Source organism: Acomys minous, assembly GCF_964271855.1.
Source record: "Acomys minous genome assembly, chromosome: 2".
Lineage (NCBI taxonomy): Eukaryota > Metazoa > Chordata > Mammalia > Rodentia > Muridae > Acomys > Acomys minous.
This window is the reverse complement of record NC_140484.1, coordinates 144444777-144458624: the sequence shown is the minus strand read 5'-3', so window position 1 is coordinate 144458624 and position 13848 is coordinate 144444777. Positions and strand designations below refer to the sequence as shown.

Below are 13848 nucleotides of genomic sequence, written 5' to 3'. Positions count from 1 at the left end.
GTCAGCAGCGGAAAGCCACACCTACTCTATGCTTGGCTCATTTCAATTTCTTCATATTTCAAGTGCAATTTTCACTTCAAAGCCTTCCAGGTCTAGAATTTGGATTCCTCTGCCTCACTCTTTTCCACTTGCTGTGCAATGCAATTCTGCGCAAATAAATACTTTCCTATATAAAAAGCATTGATAAACAGTGTGCGAAATCTACTGTGCACACTGGGCTGGGTGCTCTAGGATTCTGCAGAGGAGATAGCTGTGACAGTTTAAGCAATAATTTCCCTCTCCCCATAGGATCAGGTGTCTGAATACTTATTGCAAGTTGGTGGCTGTGTGCGGAGACTTAAAAGGTGTGGCTTGTCAGAGGATGTCACTAGAGGCAGAATTTGAGGTTTCAAAGCTCTGAACAATCCCTGGTTCACTTCCTTCTCCTCCTGCTTGAGGTTCAAGTCGTGGGAATGCTCAGCCCTCACCTTCCAGCTCCAACCACCATGTCTGCTCCCTGTCATGTCTCTGGCATGGCGGACCTAACCCTCTGGAGTCATAAGCCTCAAACCAACCTTTCCTTTTTATAATTGCCCTAGCCATGGGGTTTCATTACGGCAACAGGAGAGTAACTAAGAGAATTCCAGTGCATGATCCCCATGAGAGCTGACCCTTTTATTACGCAGCCATGTTCCTCCCACCAAGTATATGCTACGCATGGCACATAGGCATTAGCAGACAGTTATGGAAGAAAAGAAAAGGGGTGCTTGTCTAGGGTACCCCTGTAAGTTTCTTAGCCTCACAGAATGCTCTCAAGTCAGTGGGATTTCAGAAAAAATAGCTCCTTACAGGAGGAGTATCACGTGCCAAGAAGAAAAGGCCTGGGATTCCGTCCTGGGGATGTGGTGAGCTGCCAAGTGTAGCCAGAGGGTTTAAAGATGGCTGGGTAGAGTTCAGAAGCCTGCTGGAATGCCTTCACCTGTGGGCTTAGCAGAAGTGCACTCCAAAACCTTTCTTCCCCAGCATACACCCAGTCTTATGAAGGAGTTCCATACGAGCTAAACAGAGCCCACGCTCAGAGGCTGAAAGGGCTCTGAAACTAGCATACTCTAGAATTTCTCCCCAGCTACAAGGCAGACACTGAATCTCACTGACTGAACATCTCATGGGAGGAACTGAGGAGGCCCTCCTGCTAGTCAATGGAACTGCTTTCCCAGCCCTGTGGCACTAACGACCATTCTGTCCAGAAAGGGACAAACTTTCTATAACTTAGCCTTATACTCATAAAACATTCACTCGGGGGAGTTTGCCCCATCTCCCATTCCTTGGGTGAAAAAAACTGAACCGTGGAGGAGAAGGTTTGCCCAAGGACTTGCAGCATGTTGGTGGCAGGCTGGCCTCTGGCCCCCAACCCATGCTCCCCACTGCACTGTGTTTTCCTACAAGAGATTTGATAAGCAAATTATAGACACTCTCTCTTCCAATGAACTTAAAATCAAAGGCTAAAACTATTTCTGAATCATTCTTCTTTAGATGGGGAAAAAAAATAAGGTCTCTCTCAACTCTAACCCTTCCAACCAACTAACCCTCTGGCTCTCCCCCCGCCCCCCCAGAGTTCACAAGGTAACTAGCTTATCCTTTCCTCCAAATGCAGTTTTCTCTAAAAGAAGAAAAGAAGGAAAAGAGGATGGTATGGAAATAGAGAAGAATAGTGGAGGGAGGTTTTGGAGAAAAGAAAAGAAGGAAGGGAAAGAGGATAGGAGAAAGGCTAGCCCGCTGGAGACCTGAGAACAGGCAGGGAAAGAACCAAGTCCCACTGCTAAGCTATGCATGCTTAGTTCCCCTTACTCACCTGAAGCTCCCTAGCAAAGTGCTTATTCATTCATTAAACATCTGTAGGGATCTGGGGGGGGGAGGGGGAGGCACATGTATGAGAGTCTCTGCCCACGCATGTGCGTGCAGGTACTAGGCCAGGGGCCAGCAGCCTCCTCTATCACTCACCACCTTGTTGTCTTGAGACAGGGCCTCTCACTGAATAGGAAGATTGCTGTTTGGATAGGCTGGGCAGCCAGTGAGCTCCCAAGATGTGCCTGGATGCCCTCCTCCTATACTGGGGTGACAGGCATCTTTGTGGCTATGCCTGGAATTTTACGTGAGTGGTGAGGTTTCCAACTAAAGTACTCATGCTTGCACTACAAGCACTCATACTTACCCATCTCCTCAGGCCATTAGACACTTGATAAACATTTATTCACTCAACAACCACTTACAGGGCTCCTAGGTTACACATTCTAATCATAGCCAGGAGAACAAATACAAATGAAATACTCATTTAGCCTTCGGTGCTAAAGACACTTGTTACTGGATAAAGTGTCATGTCCCAAATCAAGTAAGCTCTTAATCTCACTTATTAAAGGAATAAAAGGAACGAAATGTTTCCCTATTATAGATCCCTGCCATAGGAAATTCCTGGAGGAAATGGGTTTATGAAATATAAGCCAGGGAAGAAATGGCTTCTTAAACAGGGAAGGCACCTGAAGAGTAACCAGCTCTGGGCCTCGGTTTCCCAGGCTTGCCTTGGAAGAAATGACATAGATGAGCTCAGAGGGAATTTGCAGTAACAACATTCAGTGCCTCTGTAAGCCCAGTTCCCAGAAGCATATGGGAATTTATATTCAACCTCTTCTTAAAAATAACTACTGAATCATTCTTGTCTGCCTTCTCAAGGTCACACACCATGTTGTTGTGGATTTCTCCTGGGAAACCTGAGAAGGGAGGGAGTTTAATTCTAGCTTTGATTGGTCTGCCTTTTGGCTTATACAACAGAAAAACATACAATTATCCCATTGACAATTGCAGTCTGCACACTTCACCACAGTCACAGAAAATGACCCTTGGCAGCAGAATAGCAGCCACAGCAGGGAGCACACATGAAAGCCATTACTGACTCAGGGATGGGCTGGCCTGTGATGGCCCCCTACTGGGTCTCCATACCAGGATGGACAACCAGGGGACCACTCAACACCGACTACCAAGGTGCCTAGCCCTGGTCATCGAGGACTTCTGCTTAAAAAGAATTCACCAAACAAAGAGGTTCTCAGTCAGGGAAAGGTCACAGGTGCTGCAAATCTAACTCAATCAAAGGGAAGTCACCGGATGGAGTGTGAGTTTCTTGCTGGCAGGAATCACATCCAAGCTGGTCATGTGAGTCCTCAGCTACAGTGTACCATGCAAGGTATGTGACATAGGCTCAATAAATATTTGAACAATTATTTCACAGAAGGCTAACGAACACATGGCTGCTTGATTCGTTGAGTATGTGATGTGTTTGGATGCTGCCACAAGAACACTATGGAAAAACAGAATGGCTTGAGTCTCGTCCAGCGCTAGGATAAAAGAGCCATCCTAGCTCATCAGTTCTGTCACCATCCCAAGCCTCAGTTTCCCCATGGGATGCAGACTAATCAGTGTTTCCAAGCTTCTTGTTTCTAGAAAGATGTGTCACATAGCTGCTGGAAGCATAATAACCCGAAGTCTTCATCTGTAGAACCTTCTGGGCATGTCCTCAGAGCCTTCCTATGCCAGGCCTTTGATCAGAGAGAAACCAGACAAAATGTATTTCATAGAATATGATGGTTAATACTGCTTGTCCGTGTGCCTGGGTCTAGAGCAGCCAGCAGTTCTCACCTTCCTAACCCTGCCACCCACTAGCATAGTTCCTCATGTCGTGATGACCCCAACCATAACGTTGTTCATTACCACTTCATCACTGCAGCTTTGCTACTGTTCTGAATCTAGTACACAGGATATCCGATAGGCAACTTCCAACAGGGTCACAACCCACGGGTTGAGAACCATTGATCTAGAGTCTCCCAGGAGACCAACCTCTGCCCATGACTGTGGGCAAGTCTCTCCAGATAGGGGGTTGATTGATCTAAAAAGACACAGCATACATATAAGCAGCATCATTCCATGGGTTGGAAGAAAACAGAGGAAGCAAGGTGAGCGCCATCATTTATCCCACTGGTTCTCAACCTGTGGCCCACAACCTCTCAGGAGTCAAACCTCCTTTTCACAGGGGTCATCTAAGACCATTGGAAAACACAGATAGTTACATCACAATTCATAACAGTAGAAAATTACAGTTATTAGGTAGCAATAAAAATGATTGTATGGTTTGGGGTCACCACAACATAAGGAAGTGTATTAAAGGATCACAACATTAGGAAGATTGGGAACCCCTGACTTAGCCCCATCCACTTCCCAACCCTGGACATAATGTGATCAGCTTCACGCTCCTGCTCACCTGTCTTCCCTTCCATGGACTGTGCCCTTAAACTGTGAGCCAAAATAAGCCCTTCCTTCTTTAAGGTAGTTTTTTGGTTTTGGTTTTGGTCTGGTATTTTGTCACAGTAAGGAGGAAGTAATGATGCATAGAGTTGATCTGAGCATAGAGTTTGTAGGTCGCAGTGCTGCGCTGCAGCAGCATGCACTGTAAGCTCCTACACGCCGAACACATGGAAACAGAACATCTCCCTGGCTGGTCAGAACGGAAGGACTCCAGTGAGAGCATGGCTCAAGGCTTCTGGTTGGTGGAATCTCCAGTTTCACTTTACTCTTTTCCTTGACCTTTATTTTGCCTGAATCAGACGAGCAGACCTAGCCTACTGGCTTCTGACATCTACACTCCAGTGGCAGAGCAAGGTGGAACCAAAGTACTAGCCACATGGGCCAGTGGGAAACTCTGATTGCAAAGCTCCCTGTGAAGTCAGCTGAATTGCCACAGAGCCAGCATTGAAACCCAGTTTAAGCCCCTGCCCAGCCTTCTCTGTCCCACAAACACTGATCCCCAAGGGCCCCCCAACACCTATGCTGGACTTTGAACACTACCTCAAAGGCTGCTTCCAAGGGAACCTGACCTATGACTTTCTCAATTGCAAAATAGAAACAATAATAATTACATCAGCCACAGTGGAAGCTCAGTGAGTAGCAACATGACACAGAAAGTGCTTGTGTACGTGAGCCAGTGATGAGATGTGCCCTGCGTAAGGCCAGCTCTTTGCCTAGCTGTGAGGACCATAGCACAATTCCCCACTAGCGAGGCCTCAGCAGCATGTTGCAGTGATGTCTACTATAACCTGCCTACGATATAGTATCCAGTTAAACAAACTGAGCCCCTCTAATATCCTGTAAGCATGAACTAGCTTTCCCTGTGAGCAAAGCCCAAATACATGGCCCAGGACATACCGGATGGAGCGGTCTCCAGTCCCAGTGGTTTTAGCCCCCAAGTATTTCCAATTAGCTTTGCAATGCTAGGTTAGGAATATATGAAAGGAAACAGCCCCCCTTCACTGGACTCACTGCCCCATCAGAAATACAACACAAGGACACTGTAATCCACCTCATGCACAGGTCACAGCTCTTATGCCCAGTCTCAATGCCTCGAGTTTCCAAGGTGCCTGGATAAGGCAAAGTGGATTCCTGTATCATGTTCATGCAATCTAATTTCTGCTTCCCCTTAAAATTTCTGAGGGCATTGGAAGCTGGAGAGAGGAAAAGAAAGGTCAGTGGGTAACCAAGGAGACATAAAGGCTGCCAAGATCTGACCTCATATCCTTTCTCCAGGGGAACCTATACCTCATCTGAAGGAGAAGCGAACCAGCTGAGGAGGTCCTATGTGCCGATGGGTTTTAACTTCCATCTCGTGTGTGTGTGTGTGTGTGTGTGTGTGTGTGTGTGTGAGAGAGAGAGAGAGAGAGAGAGAGAGAGAGAGAGAGAGAGAGAGAGAGAGAGAGAGAGAGAATGAGATTTTACAGTCACATAAGAAACCACTGACGTAAAAGTACAAATTTCTCACAGTTCGTAGATAAAGAAATTGACGTTTAATTAGAGTAGAGACCAGAGTCAAGCCGAGGCGCTCCATCCTCCTCACCACTGTCCGAAATGCTTCTCCAGCCTAAGAACAGGCTTTGTCTGGATCTCTCAGGGCCCAATTGCTGCAACTGCTGCTTTTCCTCAGCCCAATTTAATGTCGCCCAGGGCAGGGGTGGACAGCGCAGTGGCAAGCAGACTGTATGTATGTTCTTCACCAGGGCTCTCCCAGTTGTTTTAGGTTTACAATTATAAAAGACTTGTGTTGTTTTACTTATTGGTGAGGTCACTCACAGATGGGGAAGAGGGCCAGAAGGGAGGATGCCACAAGAATTCTTTAACACCTACACAACGTGACCCTGACATTAGCAGAGAGCTGTTAAACAGTCGTCTCTCCTCATATCTCTAGATATTTTGCATATATTAATTTGATTAGCCCTACATCAACCCCGCATGGTATGTGCTGTCATTAGCCCCACCCTAAACATGAGGGGACTGGAGGACAAACGGGGCTCCAGAATTGTCGCCAGCCACACGGTGACTAAGAAGTAAAAGCCAGGTGGACATATGACCGTAGATGACCACACTTGATTATGTCTGGAACACTCTACACCAGCTATCCCGAGCTGAAGCAGCCCTATCTCTCCGGCACCCTGACAGTCATGTCTCACCATTTCTGAGTTTCACCACACACACCATGCAAAGATACGATCCCTTATTTTCTGCTTCTGGCTATACAAGAAACTTCAAATTACACTTCTAACAGTGTTCTGTGTCCTCTGACACATACAAGAACTGTATGTCTAATTTCTACACCTCTTCTAATGATGGCTTTGGACAGCAGCCCATGCCATCACAGAGAGTGATTAACTCTGTTCCACTAGGGAAACTCAGCTAACAGACCATCCTTTTTACTTTAAAGAATCATATTATTTTTTAATGTGTCCACCTGTCATCCATCATCTATTCATACATACATACATACATACATACATACATACATACATACACACATATATACATACACACATACATACATACACACATACATACATACATACATACATACACACATACATACATACGTACATACATACATACATGCATACATCTATTCAAAAGCCAATTAAGCAGTATGGAAATGAACATGAAGTAATTCAGCTCTGGTTAAAAGTTCCAGATACAGAAAAGGTGAAATATAAATGAAGCCAAACAAAACATGACAAAATAGAACAACGCAGGACTTAGCAGGATTATGTTTTCTCTAAACAGCTCATCAAAAAGTCTCAAAAAAAATCAAGAAGCAGTATTTTAATTACTGCTGACTGATAGGGCTAAAGGCAAAGACCCTGTGATGATGGAGGGTGTAACGGATCCAAGGCTAATGCAGCTGCCAGAGGTCTGGAACGCCAGGTCGCCCAGCTTCTCTAGAGGCCAATCCCACCCCAGAGTCGCAAACTGCCCCAGTTGTCTGAGCCTGAAGAATTTCTAGGGGCATGCAGCCCTCATGTCAACCAGGCCAGTCCCAGGAACCGCTCATCAGGCACAGATGTAACACCTTGGACTTCCACCCCTACCTCTGGCTCAGGGCTCCAGGGTCTGCCAGGTCAACACTGCAATGGTAGCTCTGTGTGGACTTGCCGGCTGGGTACAGGCACCTTGGTGGCCTCACGTCTCTCCTACAGACTCAATACTCTCAGGCCTTCAGTCTTCACACACTGCTAATAGCACCTTCCTCCCACTGCCCACAGCACTCCATTCAGTGCAACTCATCCCTCTCGAGGGCCAGCTCTCCTGGGAATTCTCTCCTGGGTGGGATAAGCTGTGTGACTTACCTCTGCTCTTGCAGAGGAATGGAATCCAGGTGGCGGCCTCCGGGCAGTGCCATCATGTTGATCCCAATCCGCAGCAATGCCTGCCCACAGCGGTCGGGACCCTGAAAAGACAGGCCAGGACGGGTCTGTTGAGAGAGGAGTTCCAGCCTCTTCACTTCTCCATTCTGGGCTATATGGAGGCAAAGCGAACGGGGCAGAAGGTCTCCCAGGCCTCCTCTTCTTTTGAGCTGATTTACACACAGGTAAGGCAGATCCCAGCTCTGACCTTCTTTCTAAATCCCTGGCTTACTACAACCCCCTATGAGCCTTCCCTTTGCCCTATTACCAAATATTTGCCCTTTTGGTGTGTGACTGACACTGGGCCAGCAAACATTGTGCAGAATGTACTCATATTAAAGAAGCAGCCAAACGCATCCCACTTCAGATGACGTCATTTCACCTGAACAGCAAGTGGAAAGCCCAGGATATGACCCAAGCCTCAGTTCTAGGTTTTCTTTCTTTAAGCAGAACCTCCCAGTGAGACAGTCTCTCTCCTAGCAGACCCAGGAAATGATGCAAATCTACTTCAATGAGAGCATTATGTAGTCATGAGGGAGCTAGCTGCAGGGCAGAGATGGTGTGCCGAGAAAAGTTGTCTGGGTCCCTAGATCACAGAGCCTCTGAATCAGGTAATCCTGTTGTGTGACCTATCTCTACCCTCCTTCCATCGAAGGTCATCATGTAAATTCTCATCGGTTAAGTCAGTGGACATGAAAGCCTGTGTTCTGTAGAGCCAAAGGCTTGCCAATGGAAAGACGGATGGGCTAACAGACTTCCAGTCCCGGAACTGAGAGTGCACTTGGCTTACTTGAACCTCCCTGTAACATGTTACAGGGTCAAACCTCCTTCTTCTCACCTCACCTCACCTCACCTCGCCTCACTTTACCTCACCCCTACAGTGCTTCAGAAGAAATTTTCTCCACATTCCCTCTTCGTTGTCTCCATGTAGAGTGGGCTTCTAATCCAAGCAGAGAGTGGATGGTTACTCTTTTAATAGTAATACTATTGCACTGGTAGGCATATCTTACCAGGCAGGTCCTCACTATAGCTCATGCGATTCACAGTTGGGTAGAGGCATTGATACTTTTTTTTCTCCCAGAACTATGAAAGCTGGCCAGGAAGAAGAAAATTCCAGCTCAGACCCAACCTGATTTCTCAATGTCTTATGACCCAAATGCATAGAATCTTCAGCAAGAAGGTCTTACAAACCCAGTCTGTTGGGCAGCCAAGACGATTGGTAATCACCTTCAATGTTCTGGGTCAGGGAGGCCCTAGAAGGCTCTAGAACATAGAGAGTATAAGGGAAAAATCCCAGTTTCATGTGCATTGGTGCAAGGGTGTCAGATTCATCTGGAACTGGAGTTACAGACAGTTATGAGCCACCATGTGGGGCCTGGGAATTGAACCCCGTTCCTTTGGAAGAGCAGACAGTGTTCTTAACCAATGAGCCATCTCTCCAGTCCCTGGGCATTTTTGTCTTACTTCTATCTTTATCACAAAGAAGAAAAGAGGCAAACAAAAAGCACTGGAGAGGGCATCAAAGCCTATAGTAGGTTAGAAGACTGGGAGACCATTGGCAAGCAAAGGCCTTTTACAGTGTAAAGCCAAGGATTCTATAAGGCAAGGAGGTAGCCATGGAACACTGGGGGAAGATCTGGATCTGATTCCATCGAATCTGAGTGACTCCAAGGAAGGACAGTAGCCATGAGCAGAAACCTGGATGCAGACAAATGTTTGGGTTTCTATGACAAGATTCTATAAATACAGCTTGGAGATCATAGCATTCTGTCAGCTATTTCTAATGCATGCTCTTCATTCAGAGCTGCCCCGCAGGGGTGCAGAGGCAGCCCACGGGCTAGCAAACCTTCATCAGGGTGCTTTCTTGCATTCCATGTCTCTTCCCAGGCTGAGAATGTCCCTCAGGGACATCTGGGCTCTTCCGTATAGCACTAAGCTGTTCACAGGCTCTATTTTAAGACTCCTCGTTTTCAGTATGAGAGTAGGCACAGGACCGACCCCACACAATGACATCATATAGTCATGAGTCCCTGCGGAACCATAGCTTTCACTCATGGGGATGACAAACAGGCAAGGGAGACCATTTAGAAGATCAGAGAGCAAACACCAGGCATTTAACCTAGATGATATTTGGGGAGATCCCATAATAATAACTTTAATAGCTATATTCATGGAGCATAAACTATGTGACAGGTGCCCTCTTAGATGCGGCATATGCTATTAACTCACAGTATATTATTTCCATGGGGGGGTACGTACTGAAGACCTCACAACGGAACTCACATTTGAGGCTGGAGGACGGGTGCTGAGCAGGTAAAGATGATGAAAGGCATGACTCCACTCCGTGGACGCTAGACCCATCTCCAAAGCCCTTCACTAAAAGCCCCAGCTAAGGTATCAAGCATGGGCCGATACCCTTACATAGGGAGAACTGCTAAGAATGCAGCTCTCACAGAATTTCCTCACCAATTCTCCACCTCCTTCTGACGCCCTTATGTCTCCAGCATCCCACTGCCCTAGGCCCCACCCATCCTCTGAGCAAAGGTTCAGAGAGTTAAGACCAACCCAAAGCTACATAGTGTATCAGGAAACCCAGGGCAGATTCAAGGGGACACCCTACTTCTTACACAACAGGGGTGATAAATTCAAACCCTGACTCTATGTGATCAGCATGTGACCTTGAAAGCTCAGCATCCCTCTGGGACAGTGGTTCCCTCAACTACTGCCACTGACTCCAGAAGCTCCAGGAGGATTAGGGCGTCCAGGGGCTCTGGCGTTGTACTTGGGTACATGAATGAGGGAATGTCCTTTTCTTAACAAATGGAGTTGAGAAATGCAGAAGAGGTGAAAAGGGCACATGTAGATATAAACAGGAAAGAAGACTCCTCTGGCCCTCACTATGTCACTCCATGGATTCTTCCACCCCTTTGTGTCCCTGGGCTGTGTCTCCCACACTCTGCATGTCTGTTTGGAAGGACTTGAAGCCTTGAGTATCTCTGACTTAACTCAACTCAGTAGATCAGTTTAGATGGCTCAGTTCCGTTCCCAGATCCCATCTGAGGCAGCCTTTGCTTTCCTCCACTTGGCTAAGGCAACTGGTCTCCTGCAGGAAGCTGACTATTGACAGTAAAGTGTTTCACTAGAACCAGCAAGAAAGGGTAGTTTTGCTCTCATCTAATTGGACATGGTGCAGGGGGGAGGGGGGAGCTCACTCCACAGCTGGAGTTGTTTAATCCGAGGAGTTCAGTACAACTGACCACATAGGAGTGTCAGTAAATACTGTGGGAAACAGTAGGTTCCAGAAGCAGCTCCATAGGCTGCTTGGGGAAGGAGAGCAGGACAATTAGATATGGCTCCGGTCCCGTTTTCTCCAAGACTTCAGAGTGCACGGGTGGTAAGTGATGGGACCATCTTGCTAACCCATCATTCTAAGTCATCCCACCATTTGAGCTAAAATGTCTCTCAGGGATACTGCTTCATTCGGGAAGCAAATAGGGCTTTCCTGGTGCCCCCACATCTCTTCCCCATCTGCAGAATTGTAATATTGTAGGCATTAAGATAACCCATGGTCAAACATTGTTCCTTTGGTTTCCAACACGCCTCTACCTCCTACATCTGAGAAATACCCCTACCATTATGAATTTTCATGATATAATATTCAAACAGAAAAGGCTGGGCATTTGTATCCCGAACCCTCTGCAGTAGTAACAAGTTCCAGCCAGTCACACAGAACAGAAACACAAGACCTCAGCTTTACAAACTGTGTGCAGAGCGTGAATTCTGAACCTGTGATGTTTCTTTCTGGAGCCTGTAACTGCAGGAAAAGGTTCTCCTGTACCTGGTATGCAGGTAACTCTTTGCGATAGCCCTGTAATGTATGTTATTATTAAAATTTTTCTTCTTTAGTATGTGAATTTTTGAAAAATGCCTAGGAGATAAAATCTGGTAGATTCGATTCTAGAAATACAGCCTACAAACTATCCCAAACAGCTTCATGTCCCTCATTCTGCACTATGTTATTGTCCTCTGACATTTATCACCATGAAAGAGCTCCTTGGAGGTCACCAAGTATCACTTACTTCTCTCCAGACTTGTTCAACTCAAACCTTTCTCAGTACACTTCCACAATGACCTAACGCCCAGTCAAACCATATCATCTCACTATTCACCCCACCCCTACCCCACCCCCACCCCCACCCCCACCCCCACCAGGAATGGCTTCCTATGCCACACAAAGGGCAAATCCTCTCTCTGGGTAGCTCACCTAGGTCCCACAGATCTGACTGCTGAATACCACTTTAATCTCTTTAGCTGGTCCCTCTCCCTCTCCTTCCCCCACCTCTCTCTCTCTCTCTCTCTCTCTCTCTCTCTCTCTCTCTCTCTCTCTCCCTCCCTCTCTCTCTCTCTCTCTCTCTCTCTCTCTCTCTCTCTCTGTGTGTGTGTGTGTGTGTGTGTGTGTGTGTGTGTGTGTGTGTGCGCGCGCTTTCTAGACACTCTGGTTGTTGTTCATCATTTTAACACTTTCATCTCCTCTACTCAAGCATTTTCTCTCCCATGACAGCTTCACCTCCCTTCTTCTCATCAAGCTGCCTCTAGGACTCTGGGACTCTGCACAAGCACCACCCTCCAAGGAAGGCTTCCCCAGCCTGTGGAGTCAAGTCCCTCAATGTACTAAGGGCTTATATTAGTGTCCCCCCCTCCACAGAAGTTATCAAACTTAACTATAGCATTAACAACTCAGTATATTTCTCTCCTGAAGATCCTGGGACAGGCACAGAGGCCTCGCCTGCTCAGTGTTGCCTCTTCTATACCTGACGAGTTGTCTGATGCACAGTGATTGGTAAGTGCTTGTTGACTGAGTGGGTGAGATCTTGCTGAACTTACTTAAGTCTCCTAACTGATAGACAGTGGTAGCCATTTCAGTGTTGCCCAGTTCTTCAGAGGGACTACGGTGGGGCAGGGGACGCATACAACAGACACAGCATCCTCACAGCCATAAGACAGACACCCAGGTTCTTGTAGGCCTAACTGTCTGATCATGCCAAGAAGGGCAGCTCCCCTTCCCAGCCGCAGATCTAGATTTATGCAGCTCTTCCAGATGGACAGATGGGTGAACCAATGGGCAGAAAGAATGCTTCATGAAAACAGCCCCAGCAGGTAATCTAGAGAGATCTGGTGAACACCTGAGACTACAAGGTCAGAAAGCACCATAGAAAGCTCCTTGCAGCATGGTTGCAATACTGAAACTCCAAAGGAGAATCTGGGATTATTAAAAGCAGAGGCAGGAGGGGGTCTGGAAGGAAGACTGATGAGGAGAGACAGCAGCCGATACAGATCCTGAGCACCATGAGCTCGGGAAGCAGGTATTTCTAGAAGGTGGAACATTCTGGAATATGGCAGAGTTTAAAGGAAGTAGCCCTAGAGGAATGCAGGAAAGGAGTGGTTGTTTTCAACAAGGGAAGGAGGAGGTGGCATCTATGCTGACCCTCAACAGCAGGCTGGGACTTTGTCAATTAAGGATGGGACAGTGGCATTCAGAGGCCATTGGGTATTCTGGACTATAGCAGAAAATGTCGCATGCATGAATTTGGGGACCTGGATGTTCCTCATGCAGCTGGAGAAAATGTGCTACACAGTCCTAGGCATGAAAGACACGGAGGTTTCTAGTCTCTAAATCCACATCCTGTGGATGGGGGGAGCCACTGGAGGTGTTTGGATTAGCATGGTTAAAGTTGAGCTCCAGAGGCACGGATGGGCTCCAACGAGGGAGACCAGCACCAGGGGGTTGATTCAGAAGATAGTAGAAGCTTCCAGAGGAACCACTAAAGTCCTGGGAACATGAGGTAAAAGAGAAAGAATAGAGAAAAGTTTTTCAGATAACAATGAATCTCCCTCAACATCTGAACTCAGGGCCTCAGACCTGGGGCAAGAATGAAGATGGCCATCGGAGGCATCCCTGGTCACTAGTTGGGGTGCCAGGCATCCTGCAGCAACCAGATACTTCAAGGAGTCTCATTCCCAGGGGAGGTGCACGAAACCAAGCAAGCTGCCACCTGGCCCTGCCTAACAGACTGAGCCTCATAAAATATAGAAAGCTCTGGCTCCC

General features: G+C 47.1%; 1 protein-coding gene across 3 annotated transcripts in view; it reads right to left on the bottom strand.

The window, feature by feature from the left end:
* Positions 1-13848, bottom strand: part of INSC (INSC spindle orientation adaptor protein) — a 110438-nt gene that overhangs the window by 76516 nt on the left and 20074 nt on the right. For all 3 annotated transcript variants that reach the window (XM_084772018.1, XM_084772017.1, XM_084772019.1), the window contains exon 2: positions 7686-7786. In XM_084772018.1, coding sequence (XP_084628144.1) covers positions 7686-7786 — 101 coding nt within the window. The remainder of the gene's footprint in view (positions 1-7685; positions 7787-13848) is intronic.